Source organism: Helianthus annuus, chromosome 16, assembly GCF_002127325.2.
Source record: "Helianthus annuus cultivar XRQ/B chromosome 16, HanXRQr2.0-SUNRISE, whole genome shotgun sequence".
In the NCBI taxonomy this organism is placed as follows: Eukaryota; Viridiplantae; Streptophyta; class Magnoliopsida; order Asterales; family Asteraceae; genus Helianthus; species Helianthus annuus.
In genome coordinates, this window is record NC_035448.2 from 140,745,852 (window position 1) to 140,761,564 (window position 15,713).

General features: G+C 31.1%; 1 protein-coding gene across 1 annotated transcript; it reads left to right on the top strand.

The window, feature by feature from the left end:
• On the top strand, window positions 1-5,850 carry LOC110919688. The gene is made up of 8 exons (XM_022163951.1): window positions 1-139; window positions 582-743; window positions 834-917; window positions 1,070-1,174; window positions 1,284-1,722; window positions 1,807-2,747; window positions 2,827-4,092; window positions 4,190-5,850. The coding sequence occupies exons 1-8, from the start codon at window positions 1-3 to the stop codon at window positions 5,848-5,850; spliced, it is 4,797 nt and encodes a 1,598-aa protein (XP_022019643.1).
• Window positions 5,851-15,713: the final 9,863 nt, after the last annotated feature.

Here is a 15,713-nt window from a genome sequence, read left to right on the forward strand (position 1 = left end):
ATGTCCAAAGAGTCAAGGAGGATAAGAAAGTCTATTCTGAATAAGCGTAGAAACAGTGGTGTGTCTCACTCTCTACAGACATCTCCTATTATTCATACACTTCCGGCCATTGTTCTTATTACTACAAACGATAATGGAGGTCTGTTTTTGATGATTGTTTTTCATAATACGTATATAATTTTAATGTTATATTAACTGAAATCTATTTGCGTATCTATAACAACCAGTATCATCAAAAGGTCTGTATGAACCCTCAAGTCTATATTACAAGCCAGGGAACTTAAATCACAGTCAAACTATAATGTCGTCCGAATCCTCTTCTACAAATATGGGTAAACAACTCTATTGGTACTTTTCAAATTGTTTTACATACTGATTGTAAAAAATGTGAAAATTGTAACTATTTATTGCTGGAATTAACCAAATCTCGTCATGTACAGCATGTCACACGCCTGCCAAGTTAGATCCATCATCTGTTAGTAGGATTCATTTGACTTCATCCAGTTTTGGTAAGTTTATAAATCATATTTTTTTAAGGTATGATATCATATTTGACCTTGTCACTTTGTTTCAATTTTTAGGACAATTGGAAAATGCTAATTATGGTGTGCATGAGTCTAGAAAGAGGAAACAAAGATTGAAAATTATTGAAAGTGATGAAAGGAGGACAACTTCAATGGTTACACCACCCGCATCATCCAATCATCATATTCAGAGCAGTCCTTTAATGAATATTACAAACTGTAAGTTCTTTAGAGTTTTCTTATTACTGTTAATCATTCATTGAATGTTGCTCGAAGTTGTATGACATTTGTATATTTTTTTCTTGCAAGTGGATCGTGTTACAGTAAGTTCCCGTGGAAGTCATATCCAACTCCTCCGAATATTGATATTAGAACTTCTCGACGTTTGCCAAAGTGTTCGGTAGTAGGTACTAATGGTATGTGGTTTATTTTTAGCAATCTGACTAAATATACGTTTCCGATTCATTGTATTTTGAATAATGTATTCCATATCCTCCTTCCTGTTGAAACTGAGTTTAATGGTCATTTCTAAAATGAAACGGCAGGAAAAGAAAACTCTTACCCTGGTGAAAGCTCTAACTGTGATGATTCCAATTCTTCTGATCGTTTACCATCTTCTGTTGTAAAAAACATTTCCGGAATTGCAAGAGGTACATACCCTCTTTTAACCTATCAAAGTATTTTTTCCAGATAACACTGACATCTCCTAATATTTCTCTTATATAATCATCTTTTTTATGTATCTATATAATTTTGTAGAGTACGTTGATCATGGAGATGCTATTTTTACATGTTCTTACTGTCATGCAATGCTTTGGAAAGATGAAATGCTTAGGGGGAATTTAGATTCTAAGAAATCGGCTTTTTCTCTTTGTTGTTCGAACGGAGACGTTGAATTGCCGCCCTCACCTGATCCTCCTCCATTTCTTGAAAAACTTTACAGAAGAAGTTCGTCTGAAAGCCGCAATTTCATGAATAATATTCGAGCATATAACATGATGTTTTCCTTCACATCTCTTGGTGGCAAGGTTTCTAAAAGTTTTCAAAAAAGCAGAGGTCCTTATGTTTTTGGATTACAAGGACAAAATTACCATCGCATTGGTACTCTGCTACCAAATGAGGGTGAAGAGCCCAAATTTTCACAGCTTTATATTTATGATTCCCAAAACGAGGATTTTAATCGTCAAAAGGCTGTAAGGTAAATTAACAATTCACTAAATATTCGTTTGAATATCTCTTTTACTTATATCTCCTATATGTACTAAAATAATTTTCTACATAGTGTCAAGGAAGGTTCCAAAACAACTACAAAACAACTCCTTGATCTTTCCATCATATCCAGTGTTAAAAAAATGTTGGATTCTTGTAATCCACTTGTGAAGTCATTTAGAATGGTACGAGATTGTTTTAAAGAAAATGAGTGGCAAGATGTAAGACTCAAGCTCATTGGAACAAGGGATAAGGATGGTAGAACTTTTAACTTGCCTACATCTGAAGAAATTGCTGCATTAATAATTGGTGATTTTGATGGAGCCTTTGATAAAAGAGATATCATAGTCCAAACAAGATCAGGCGGTCTTCAGAGAATTAGTGAGCTTCATCCCTCTTATCTTGCATTGCAATATCCACTTATTTTCCCATATGCAGAAGATGGATTTAGACTTGGTATTAAACATCGAGGTATTTCAGTTGATTCTGATATAGTTAGAACCAGCACGACAATGAGAGAATTTTTTAGTTACAGACTACAAGACAGACCCAACCACTTTTCATTGTTACTCAATGCTCAAAAGCTATTCCAACAGTTTGTGGTTGATGCTTATAAAATGATAGAATCTGCACGGTTAGCTTACATAAAGACACAACAACCCAAACTTAGAAGTCAAACCTTTAAGAATTTAAATCAAAGTGTTCAAAGTGGAGAAAGCGATGCGTCAAACTGTGGAAAACGAATTTTGTTGCCTTCATCATTTACCGGCGGATCGAGATATATGATGCAAAAGTACCTAGATGCTATGGCAATCTGCAAAGCTGTAGGATATCCGGATCTCTTCATAACAGTCACCTGTAATCCCAATTGGCCTGAGATTTATAGATGTTTAAAAGACAAACGGCTGAATCCTCAAGACAGACCAGATATTATCTCACGTGTATTCAAAATTAAAATCAATCACCTAATTCAGGATTTCAAGAAACATAAATTCTTTGGTGAGATACAAGCAAGTAAGTGATTGTGAAATGTTTTAATTAATTTGTCAACCATAAATTCTTTAATAACAGTTTTTTTCATGTAATATTTCAGTTATTTATACAATCGAATTTCAGAAACGTGGCCTACCTCATGCTCATATATGTTTGTTCTTAAGTGCCAAGAACAAGTTTCCAACTGCTAAAGAAATTGATTTGGCTATTAGTGCTGAAATACCTGACAAAGAGACGGATTCTGAACTGTATGAACTTGTCAAACAGTTTATGATGCACGGTCCGTGTGGTACAGACAACCCTCATTGTCCATGCATGGTTAATTTAAAATGTTCAAAGAAGTTTCCGAAAAAGTATGTAGATGAGACTTGTGTTGATTCTGAAGGATATCCTATCTACCGTCGTCGTCAAACATGTAACACTATAGAAAAAAATGGCGTGTTGCTTGACAATAGGTTTGTAGTTCCATACAATGCTATGTTACTCAAAAAGTATCAGTGTCACATAAATGTTGAGTGGTGTAACCAAACAGGATCCATCAAATATTTGTTCAAATACATTAATAAGGGTCCAGATAGAGTGACAGCTTCTGTTTACCAAAGTACGACAACTGCTGGCAAGAACAAGGAAAATGAGGAAATGACCAATAATCAAAATCCGTCAAACAAAACAGAAGTAGATGAAGTTAAAGCATATCTTGATTGTAGATATGTTTCAGCATGTGAAGCTGCTTGGAGAATCTTCAAGTTTGACATACACTATCGACTTCCATCTGTTGAAATATTGCCTTTTCATTGCGAAGATGGTCAGGCTATTGTTTATGACGATAATTCAAACTTGTGTGACGTGGTTAGTAACCCAACTGTGAAAATGTCTATGTTTACAGAATGGATGAAATGTAACCAAATGGATGCATTCGCTAGAACATTGAAGTATATAGAGTTTCCAAGACACTTTGTATGGATACGTAAAGAACGAAAGTGGATTCGTAGAAAAAGACCTTTTGGTGTCGTTGGTAGGATACATTATGTACCTCCATCACTTGGTGATTGTTATTTCTTGAGAATTTTATTGAATCACGTTATAGGACCAATGAGTTTCGATGATATAAAAACAGTTGATGGAAAAATTTATCCTACCTTTAAAGATGCATGCTTCGCTCGCGATCTGTTGGATGATGATAATGAGTATATAATTGCCATGGAGGAAGCAAGCACATGGTCCACTTCTGATTTCTTGCGTACATTTTTTGTAATGCTGTTGATGTCAAATTCCATTTCTAGGCCTGGTCATTTCTGGAGACAAACAAAATCTCTGTTGTGTGAAGATATATTATACCAGCAACGGAAGGTTACTGGTATTTCTGGTAATTTTAAAACTTTAAATAAAGCTCAAATATTCTATTCCGTTTGTAATTAAATATTTTTATATGCTAATTACCAAACATCTGTTTTATTTTTCAGATTTGGTTCTTCCAGAGGAAGAGATTGAAAACATTTGCCTATCACATATTGAAAAATTGTTACTTGCTTATGGAAGTACGTTAAGCTGCTTTTCAGACATGCCGAATGTTCCTGGGAACTACATTTCAGCATTGAACAATCAAATGATAATGAAAGAACTTTCCTATGATCGGAGTAGCTTAAAAAAGGAACTTGCATCTTTCTTAAAATCTTTAACTGATGAACAACACAAAGTGTATCAAACTGTCATGAATGCAGTTGCTAAAGGAAATGGAGGTGTTTTTTTTCTATATGGTTACGGTGGAACTGGGAAAACATTTCTATGGAAAACATTTGCAGCTGCGTTACGCTCCAAGGGTGAAATTGTTTTGAATGTTGCATCCAGTGGTATTGCATCACTCCTATTAGATGGCGGTAGAACAGCTCATTCCAGATTTGTTATTCCGATAAACGTTAACGAGGATTCTATATGTTCTATAGAACCGAACAGTGAGCTAGGAGGCTTAATAAAAGAAACTAAGATGATAATTTGGGATGAAGCGCCAATGACACATAAGCATTGTTTTGAAGCTTTGGATAGAACAATGAGAGATATAGTCCGTTCCAATAATTCGTCCTTGCAGTCCAAGACTTTTGGCGGAAAGATAGTCCTTTTTGGCGGTGATTTTAGACAAATCCTTCCGGTCATTCCAAAAGGTACTAGAAGCATGATTGTAAATTCTTCATTGAATTTTTCTTATATATGGCATGATTGTCAATTACTCAAACTAACTCAAAACATGAGGTTAAGAGTCGGTACAAAAGCAAGTAATCTTCAGGAGATCAAGGAATTTGCTGAATGGATTTTACGCCTTGGTGATGGTCTACTTGGTGATCCAAATGATGGAGAGGTGGAGATTGAAATTCCAGATGATCTACTTATATTAGATGAAGTCAATCCTATATCTTCATTGATCTCATTCACATATTCGGATATGCAAAACTTTATGTGGGATTCAAATTACTTTCAACAAAGAGCCATTCTTGCTCCCACAAATGATGTTGTTGATTCAATAAACACAGAACTGTTAAATAGTATCGTTGGTCAAGAGAAGATATATCTAAGTTCGGATTCTTTATGTGATACTGAACAACATTCCGACCTTGACATGGCATTGTTTCCTCCGGATGTGCTAAACAAAATGCATTTGTCAGGATTACCTAACCATAAATTGGTTCTTAAGGTTGGAGCTCCGGTAATGTTACTTAGAAACATTGATCAAACAAATGGTTTGTGTAACGGTACACGGCTTCAAGTAACAAAACTTGGAAAACTTGTAATTGAAGCAAAGATTATTACCGGAACTAATATAGGTCACCATACTTTGATTTCAAGATTGAAAATGACACCAAGTGATAAAAGATTACCAGTGAAAATTGCTCGAAGACAGTTCCCACTATCCCTGTGCTTTGCAATGACCATCAACAAAAGCCAGGGACAATCACTTGAACGTGTAGGACTATATCTTCCACGTCCGGTTTTTAGTCACGGGCAACTATACGTAGCTGTATCTCGAGTAAAGAGCAGGAGTGGTTTGAAGATTTTGATATGTGACAGCGAAAAACAAGTATCTAAAACCACAACTAATGTGGTCTACAAAGAAGTTCTACAAAATCTGTAGTGCTCGTAAAAATATCACTTTGTATAAAACTCTTTTTCATGTATGAATGAATATGTTATAATCTTTTGAATATCCTATCAACATGTTTCTTTTATCTAATAATAATGATTGTTATTAATATTGTTTTAACAAAAAGTAGACATGTTTAAACTGTGATAGATTTAATAGTTATAAGACAATGAAAGCCAAATAATAATAATATATATACAAAACACAAGGAATCACTAATGCGAGTAATACTTCCATTCATTAGTCATTAGGAAGAATACATGCTTTTAATACATTGAAATTTTAGTATTTGATTAACCAAAAAAAACTGATCTGTATGTACACCCTTCGTACCACAGGGTCAAAACTGCCGGTTTCAACTATTACAAAACAGTTTTAAGTAAACCAAAAACCAAAAACCATACACAAAAAACATTGTTTCCATACATCATAACATCAACTCCAACAGCCATACAAGCATTCAGTCAAACAAGAAAATACCTTTACCCATCACGAACTTAAGGGTAAATTCTTCACGAGGAACCATCTTTTTGTCCTTCACAAAATTCTTCATGTTTTTTATGTAAAACCGACCATCCGGAGCCTCGATTCCCACTTGAACATCCCAAACATTACCTTCAGCATCTACAATCTTTAAACACCTCTTCCTATCCAAGCCAATTTTTTTAGCAAGATGGTTTTTAATGCGCTGTAACAAAAAAAACAAATTATGTTAACAAAGATAATATAATGATATCATTAATACATCCTAAAGATCGTAAGTACTTTTTGGTTACATAAACTTACAAAATGATTGTCCACACGGAAAACTATTGGAATAGTTTCCTCATTCCTGGCTACAGGGAGCATATTAGCTTCTGTGCGATTACTAACCTCATCCACATCTTCAGCATCAGAAATACTAATAACGTCTTCTTCAATTTCTTCCTTAACAGCAGCAGCATATAATTCCGGCGGCAACACTAAATCGGCATTCTTTGAACAATTGAAAACGAACATATCAAAATTGTGAAGATCAATCATTTCAAACACAAGCATATGCTCATCAGTTATTGACAATTTCTTTTTAATCCGATCCCATCCAGTTGTTATGTAAAGCTGATTGTCAAAAACTTCCATTCGAACAAACACGTTAAGCTTTCCAGGACCTCTAATAACTACTGGATAGTTTGGGATGGTATTGTCCATCTTGTGATGTACAAATAAACGATTGATATGCTTCAATGAAAAAAAGTTAGACATTAGTAATATATACTAACAATAAATAAATAACAAACCATAATCAATATAATGAATTCAGATTGTGAACTACATACCATAGCATCCGGTTTATCAAAAGCACCATTGGGTCTGTAGTAAAAATAATCAGATGGAGCAAATTCAATATTGTCATAGAAATAAAATATTCGGAAACTTGATAATGCTTCTTCATACTGAAATACCAGCCAGGATCCAGATTGTAGCTTCAAAGTTTCAACAACAGAATACCACCCATTGTAAAAATAACAGAAGTTTGCTAACTCATATACCTTCACTTCAAAGACCTGCCCATTCGTTGTCCGCATTTTCACAAAGCCCAATGGATAGTTAAAGTCTGTTATCCATTCTTTATATTTTTTTGGGAGAACCTATGCATAAATAAATTAAAATTAGAAATTGTGTAATATGATATTATAAAGAAAACTAAATTTACCATAACCGAGAGCAGGGTACTAACCAAACATTTTCTTTGGTTGTCCTCCATGTAACATGCAAAACCATACATCCTTATAACTTTGAAGTATCAAATAAAATTGTATTAATATCATTAATAAATAAAAGAATAAAATATTAAAAGATTATTCAAAAAAATGTTAAGAATACAAAAAAAAGACTTGAAAACATAAATGTATCATCTAGCTCATTGATTGAATAATCAACCAAAACTCCTGTTGCTACCCAGGAAGCCGATCTACTGTTCCTAAATGACATTCAATCTACTATTGAGTGCAATTTACTGTTCCTAACGCACACTCAATCTACTGTTTAATACAATCAACTGTTGTTATAAAACCCTGTTGCTAAGCAATAATACAATATACTGTTCCAACCCAAAAGTATATATCCGCACTATTTCAATATCAAAAACACAAACTAAAATTATAATAAACAACATAGTCTTACAAAATTTTTATACAAAATTTTATACAAAATCTTTATACAAAATTTGAAGACTAAACAACATAAACTTGCAGATTTTCATTATTTCTACATATTTGATTTCTGATATATGTTGTTTTATAAGGTCAATTAACAAAATTTAGACCATTACATAACAGCCAGTCATATGTACATTACAAATCTTCAATCATACATCCATAAAATGTATATTAAATCTGCACTATAATTCCCATGTAACTCGATACGATTTAGAACGATTTTAGAATCCACAAGTAGCTGACATTTCAGAATTACAGTCAAAAAGCATTTCAGAATTACACTATTTTTAGAAAATCAAATCAAAATTCTATTAAAATACATATTGTTACTCGAGCATAATCTGTTATTAGTCTAGACTTGCGGTAACTTGGTCCAGTTCAGCAAATATCATTCCATACATAATCGTACAAAATCTTCATACAAAGTCTAATAAACAGTCCTTTTTAACATTGCCCTAATTGAGGTGAAATAAAATAATTTGACAAATACTAAAACTATTAACTTCAATCGATCATCAATGCCTACAACTATTAACTTCAATCGTTCATCAATATGAAAATCAGAAGTATAAGTCATAGAATAAACACCCAAGAGCCGAATATATACTACCGTGGTATAATAAATTACCAGAAGAGAAGATTTTACAACAACAAACTCTTCGATTGATGCATATAGATGATTACCTGTGGATTCGTTTGCCAAAGATCTTGAAGAAAGCTCTCTCTTCGTTCTCGCAAGTTAGTTCCGAAAGACGTAAATGTTCCATTCAAAATGTCTTTAGGGCTATATTTCAAACACAGGGCCTTCAACCCACAAGCCCATTAACAGCTTCTAATTGGATACAAATTCTTTGGCCCATTTTGAAATTTGATTATTTACAACCTAAAATGAATAGGCCTTTTATTGAATTATACAATAACAGTGGACTTTTACTGAATTTTACACTAACAATGTGTCAAAATAAATTAATGTCATATATAAGAAGTTATTACACAACATAAAATTAGGTCATGCTTATCAAACATGTAGACTAAAACAAACTATCTTTAACATTGTTTTATAAAGATATGTAACTAAACACAAAAATTTAAATAATATGTTATAATATTTTTTTAGCATTTGATTCCGATTGTTATTAGAACAAACCCGTGTGTTCACACGGGTGTACACCTAGTATCCCCTATAAAATAAAAAATTTAGGATCTTAACACCATAAAAATATAAAAACTAACAAACTCAACTTAAAAACTCAAAATTCATCAATTTCCTCCAATTTCAAATTTATTTGCTTTGCTCTTTGTTTAATCCACATGAAAATGTTTACCGGCATTTCCCCAAATATCTCATATATATACTCGTGCGCTTCCCATTAAAAATTCTATCTTGCAAATGATCCAAACACTAATAATCTTAATAGTCGTTTGGGTAGAAATAAATTCCCTAAAACCGTAATGAATAAAAAACCATTCAAGGTTTACAATGTGCTAAGACCAACGATTAAATTTATTAATATTTTCCCGAATGGATATAATTATTAAAAATAAAATATTGATAAAACTAGGTTACAACCCCGTGCATTACACGGGTTGAATAAATAAATTTATATACTAAATAATAAAAAGTTATATATATAAGAACCATATTATACGGGTTGAATTAATGTAATTTTATATACCAAATAAAAAAAATTACATCTTTAAAACCACATGTATTACACGGTTAGAATAAATGTAGTATTGTTTACCAAATAATAAAATAATACATCTTTAAAAAAACCTCATTTATTACACGAGTTAAATAAATGTAATTTTATATACCAAATAACAAAAAAGTTAGTAAATGTAATTTTGTATAGTGAAAATAAAAATATTTAATATATTAATACAAAGTTTGGTTTGCGTGATAAATAATTTGTTTTATTTAAAATGTTTTAAATAAACAATTTACAATTTCGGGTAATATTTTATTAGAAAAATAGAAGAATGATATTCGAAATTTAAAGTAGGATAAAATTTAATACTAGCTCATTATTCATTTATTTATTTATTTAATATAAGATAAGTTTGGAAGTGATGCGAGAAAATCATAAAATAAATACCTACAATGAACGACATGTGTCACACATTAATGTTTTATTATATAGTATAGTATAGATAAAACTTTAGATTGATACAAATAGATTATTTTGTTGTAGCAAAATTTGTTAATTAAGTCTCAATAAATTTAACCCATTATTTAAAACTTTGTAAATGTATAAATGATAAACAATATTAGTTAGAGTAAATTACGATTTTGGCCCCTTCGGTTATATCACTTTTACCCTTTTAGCCCAAAAAATAATTTTTTAACATCTGAGCCCCCAACATCTTTTTTTCTAACCTCATAACACTAACCCCATCCATTAAATGTTAGGGACCAAAAGAATTAAAAAAGACGTTAGGGACCAAAAAAAATTAGAAAAAAAAGACGGTGGCTCAGATGTTAAAAATTTTTTTTGGGCTAAAAGAGTAAAAGTGATATAACCACAGGGGTCAAAATCATAGTTTACTCTATTAGTTAAATAAATAATATTATAAATGAGAAGGATATAAAACTAAATAATAATTATCTATAAGAAATTATACTAAATAATATTTAGTATGAGGATTATCTATAATTAATTAGAAAATATTAACCTAAAATAATACTTACTGTAAAACATGGCCTAATATGATGACAAATGTCCCTAAAATGGTTTCTTTTATTGTATAGTATAGATTGGCTAATTGTTAATAAAAGAATCGTAGAGGCATACTCTCTTTTTAAAATTCTAAGTAGTCACTTAGTGATTTGTTTAGTATTGTACTAGGTTAAAACCCCGTGTATTACACGGGTTGAATACATATTGTTTTGTATACTAAATAGATAATAAAAAAGTTATATCTTTAAAAACCGCGTGTATTGCATTACACGGGTTAAATAAACCTGTGTATAGTCGTTAAGATATGTTTTAAAAAAAACTAACATTGATGTGCTATTTATTTATTAAAATATGAAAGAATTAAGGCAAAATAAAATCCTAATATAATTACAAAATTGTTAATACAATCTTAATTAAAATGTGATAGAATTAAGACTTATTGAAATCCAATTTTAAGTACATACCTACTCTAAAGTTTATGTTTGAGATTGAAAATGTCTAATAAATAAATTGCAATACATTATAAACCTTTTTTAAACGATGAGGATAAACATTATTTAAATCGTTGATGATATAAAATTAGTTAAGTTATTGTTTAACATTGTTATTTGATGATGATATCTTGTTAGAATTTGTTGTTTAGGTATCATATTGGGATCTATGATAATCCAAAGCATTGTCAGGGGTACAAAATGCAAGAAATAATTAACTTTTTTAATGTTAAAGTTAAAAAAACATATTAATAATGTATACATTAAGGTAATATATATCATAGGGTAGGGTTTGAAATGATAGATTAAAAAAATTCTTTCCTTATCACCTACAAAAGAATTAGTCATATGTTGTATTTTTGTTATTTTACGTGTGTTACATTATATTTTACAAATAAAACATATGGATAATAAAAAAATTACAGTTTAATGTATCATCGTTGATAGGTTTTTTATAGAAGAACAACAAATTTAAGCATTTAGTCTTTTTGACATTTCCTTGTATTATGAGAATGCAAAACAATAAAGGGTATTATAATTCATATAACCACCTAGTAGCTCTGTACGTTTCAAATATTATTTTTTGATAAGATTATTTATGTAATAATATAGAACATCGGCAAATGTTTTTATGACGAAGACTGATTGATACCAAATAACAAGCACAATTCTGCAACTCTTTGTATTTATTAATTTCATCAAACAAATAACTTTATAATATTCCTTTAATATTTTATTTGTTTAATAAATAATCAGCATGAATAATATCTATTAAGACCTCAAGTTTAAAAAAAAACAATTATAAGTAAAAAAAAGTTAATAATAACATAAAAAGAACTTATACATGTTGTTTCAAATATGAAGTTATTCGGTTGGAATTTTGTTCGTAAAAACGAAGATGGATAAACTTTTAAGTAATATGATATAAAAAGTTTGGAAAAAGATAATAGTGAACATGCTTTTAAAAATAAAAAAACCTCCATATTAATATTTGGAAAAATACATTTTATTTGGTTTATCGGAAAATTTATTAATATGATTCAACATATATTAAACCAAAGATACTCATATCATATTTACCTTCATATTAATTTTGAAAATATTACATTTGAAAATTATTTCTTGATAAACGGAAGATGGGAACGTATTTTTAGAATATAATATTTGAAAAAAATACATTTTTTAAACGTAAATTTTTAAATTTATACTTATCATATTTATTTAAATTTTCAAATTAATTAGAGATAAATGAGAATAAATACATTTTAGGAGGGAAAACTCTAATTTTATAATTATCTTTTAATTAATATTATTAATTATCTATGAAAAATAGATGGCTTCAATGAATGACATGTGTCATATAATTGGTTTCTTTTATTATATAGTATAGATTTAGTATAGAGTTCTGTTTAATATGAGGTAGTAGAATGAACGAGATAATGAAATGAATATACTAATAGAATGGACAACAAAATGAAATGGATCATACCATTCCATTGTGATATTTGGTTACTCATATGTAAATAGAATGAATCATTACTTTGTACAATTTGATACACAAAAAAAGACGAAGTAATGAAACACAATTTATTAAAAGCGACAAAAATATAATTATCTCAGTAGTCGTAGTAGTAATAATAATAATAATAATAACAATAATAATAATGGTAAAAATATTAATAATAAAAATGTTAATGTTAAACTAATAATAATAATAATATTATGTTTCTTTCCATTCCTTAAAGGAAAGAAAAAAACACAACATTACCAAGAAATGGATATTCTTATATTTGGAAGGAGTTACTTTTCTTGTGGAATGCTCCATTCCATTAGCAATGGTAACCAAACATGGTTTTTTTCATTCCATCACAATGACCTAGTCTATTCTGACTGCAATTACTTCATACCAAACGCTACCTAAAAATCTAGAGCATCAATAAAGTTTTCGTCTTTCTAAAACAACGATCATTTCATCATTTTGTGACTTGTATCGTTTCTCTACTTTGCTCAAATCTATCAAATTGATTATTCTAAGATTAACTACTTTTATCCAAAGTAGCAAACATCTCCCAAAATTCACTTAAATGCCTAAAATGACTTTCAAGTTCAAAAATCACACACTCACTAATTCGTGTCCAGTCAATACTTTTTAACACCAACCAGGGGCGCAGGATTTAAGAGGGGGGCGACTTCCCGAACTTTTCGGTCAGTCATGTTATGTATGTACGTTTCGCATAGGATTTTGTAGGTATATATCTTTTCGACCCCTCGGTTTATAAATTTTTTTTAGGTATATACGTTTTCGACCCCCCGATTTTAATTTTTTTATTTATATAGCCCAAATAAAATATTTAATTAGCCCAAATATTATAGTCCAAATCATTATATTTGGTAGAATACTAGAATGTATATTATATAACCCTAAATCAAATTATTATATAGCCCAACTTAAAAGCCCACCCTATAAAAAAACCCAAATTCGTTTACTTTGGGACATTGATCAGAAGAACAAAAGCCACAAGCCAGAACCGAAGAAGGGGGGAAAAACACAGGTTCAAGAACTGTTCGACTTCAGTTTCTTGTTCGAGAACAGAAGCCAAAACGCTGCTCGTTGTTGTGGTCTTGTACTCTTGTTCGACTTCTTCAATCTTCATAAGGTTAAAGGTAAGTGTTTTTTATCTTTAAGTTTAATTTCGGGTTGCAATTTATGTGATTTAGCTTGAAATTAGGGGTGAAATCGGTCCGAATTTTTGCCCTTAACTTGTTGAATCTTTCTGTAACTTTGTCTAATTTTAATTGTTTAATCTTATTGTGATTTGATTTAGATAGAAATTAGAGTTTGAAATTTAGAGTGATTTGTTAACTTGTTTTGTTATTAGATTATGCTATGGGGAAGAATAAAATGACAACTTCTTTTTTCAATAAGATGGTTGAAAGAGTGTGTCGGCTAATCTTGACACTTCCAGTTTCGACTGCAACAACGGAAAGAGGATTTTCAGCAATGAAAATATTTAAGAATCGCCTTCGCAATAAGATGTCAGATCAGTATCTAGCAAACAGTTTGGTGATTTACATAGAAAAGGAGATTGCTTTGATTCGAAGTCCATAATTGAAGAATTCAAAAATCTTAAAGGAAGACGGGCAGAACTATAATTCTTCATCCAGGAGAACAGGGTACCTACCTTACTCTCTTCTTTTTAATGTTTTAGTGTCTTTGTTCATTTGTTTGTTAAACAATGTTTACGTTTTAATGTTTGAGAACGTTTTTTATTTGATATAAATGTTTGACCCGACCCGAATCGAATCACCTACGTCCGACCCGAACATACACCTCAAAAAACGCGATAGAAATTTTTTTTAGGTCCGTTACCTTCCGACACCCCGATGGAAATTTTCAAGTTTCGCCACTAACACCAACTCAAAGCTTTATTCACCAATTAAAGACCATTTTAGTTCAAAACTTTTTATTAAAGTCTAGGGGCTAGGAATGGCAATGGGCTGGGCTTGGGTCAGGTATTGGTAATCCCAGGCTCGTACCCGGTTGTAATTCTTTGTCCCATACCCGGCCCGTTACCCGTCAGGTATTTATCGGGTAATTACCCGTCGGGTATCGGGCATACCCGCGGGTATCGAGTATACCCGTTAATTTCAAAAAAAAAAAGTACCCGTTGGGACAAATGTGCAATTTTTACTTTGATGTTTGTATAATTTACAATTTTAATGACTATAATAAATGAAAATATGATTAATAACTTACATATCATATTCAGACCACATATACCAAACTAAATCAAAACGATTACTTAATTAAGAAATTGTATCAGGACCACCTAATTGCATAAACATCCACATAATAAAAGGGTAATAGCTTCCATATCCAATATACATGCTCAAAAATAAGTTATTTGTTCACTAAGCACCTGCTAAATACATATCCACATATGAATATAGAGAAGGTAATAAGTACATATACTAAGTTTATATATATGGAAATCTATAATATGATACTTTCTTGTATTATTCGGTAAATGGGCCGGGTATCGGGCGGGTATCACTAAATCCCATACCCGTACTCGTACCTAATTTTTTTTTCTTTTTTTAAGCCTGTACCAGGCCCATACCCATTGGGCTTCGGGTATACCCGACCCGTATGTTTCGGATTTCGGGTATACCCGTCGGGTTTGGGCTTTTTTGCCATCCCTACTAGGGGCTTCTCCAAACAACCAACAATTTTATAAGTAGGGCTAACCTACCATATCACATGTTAAAGTGACATTGGTAATTTGGTCATGTACAGTTTAATATAATATAAGTTTCATAGGTTTATTTTTTTTATAAAACTATACTTTATTATTTTTTGTTCTTTGTTTGTTGTTTTACATGAGCAAAATTGGAATGGGCTAAGCTGATGTATGATGTGGGCTCTAAAGACATTGGGTTCACGTCTGGCCCAGGATAAGGCCCGACGCATCCATCAATTGTTG

Coding starts and splice junctions, on each gene's coding strand:
- LOC110919688 (XM_022163951.1), top strand. CDS start 1: ATGTCCAAAGAGTCAAGGAGGATAAGAAAGTCTATTCTGAATAAGCGT. Junction 1,175..1,283: donor CATTTCCGGAATTGCAAGAG/GTACATACCCTC, acceptor ATAATTTTGTAG/AGTACGTTGATCATGGAGAT. Junction 2,748..2,826: donor CTTTGGTGAGATACAAGCAA/GTAAGTGATTGT, acceptor GTAATATTTCAG/TTATTTATACAATCGAATTT.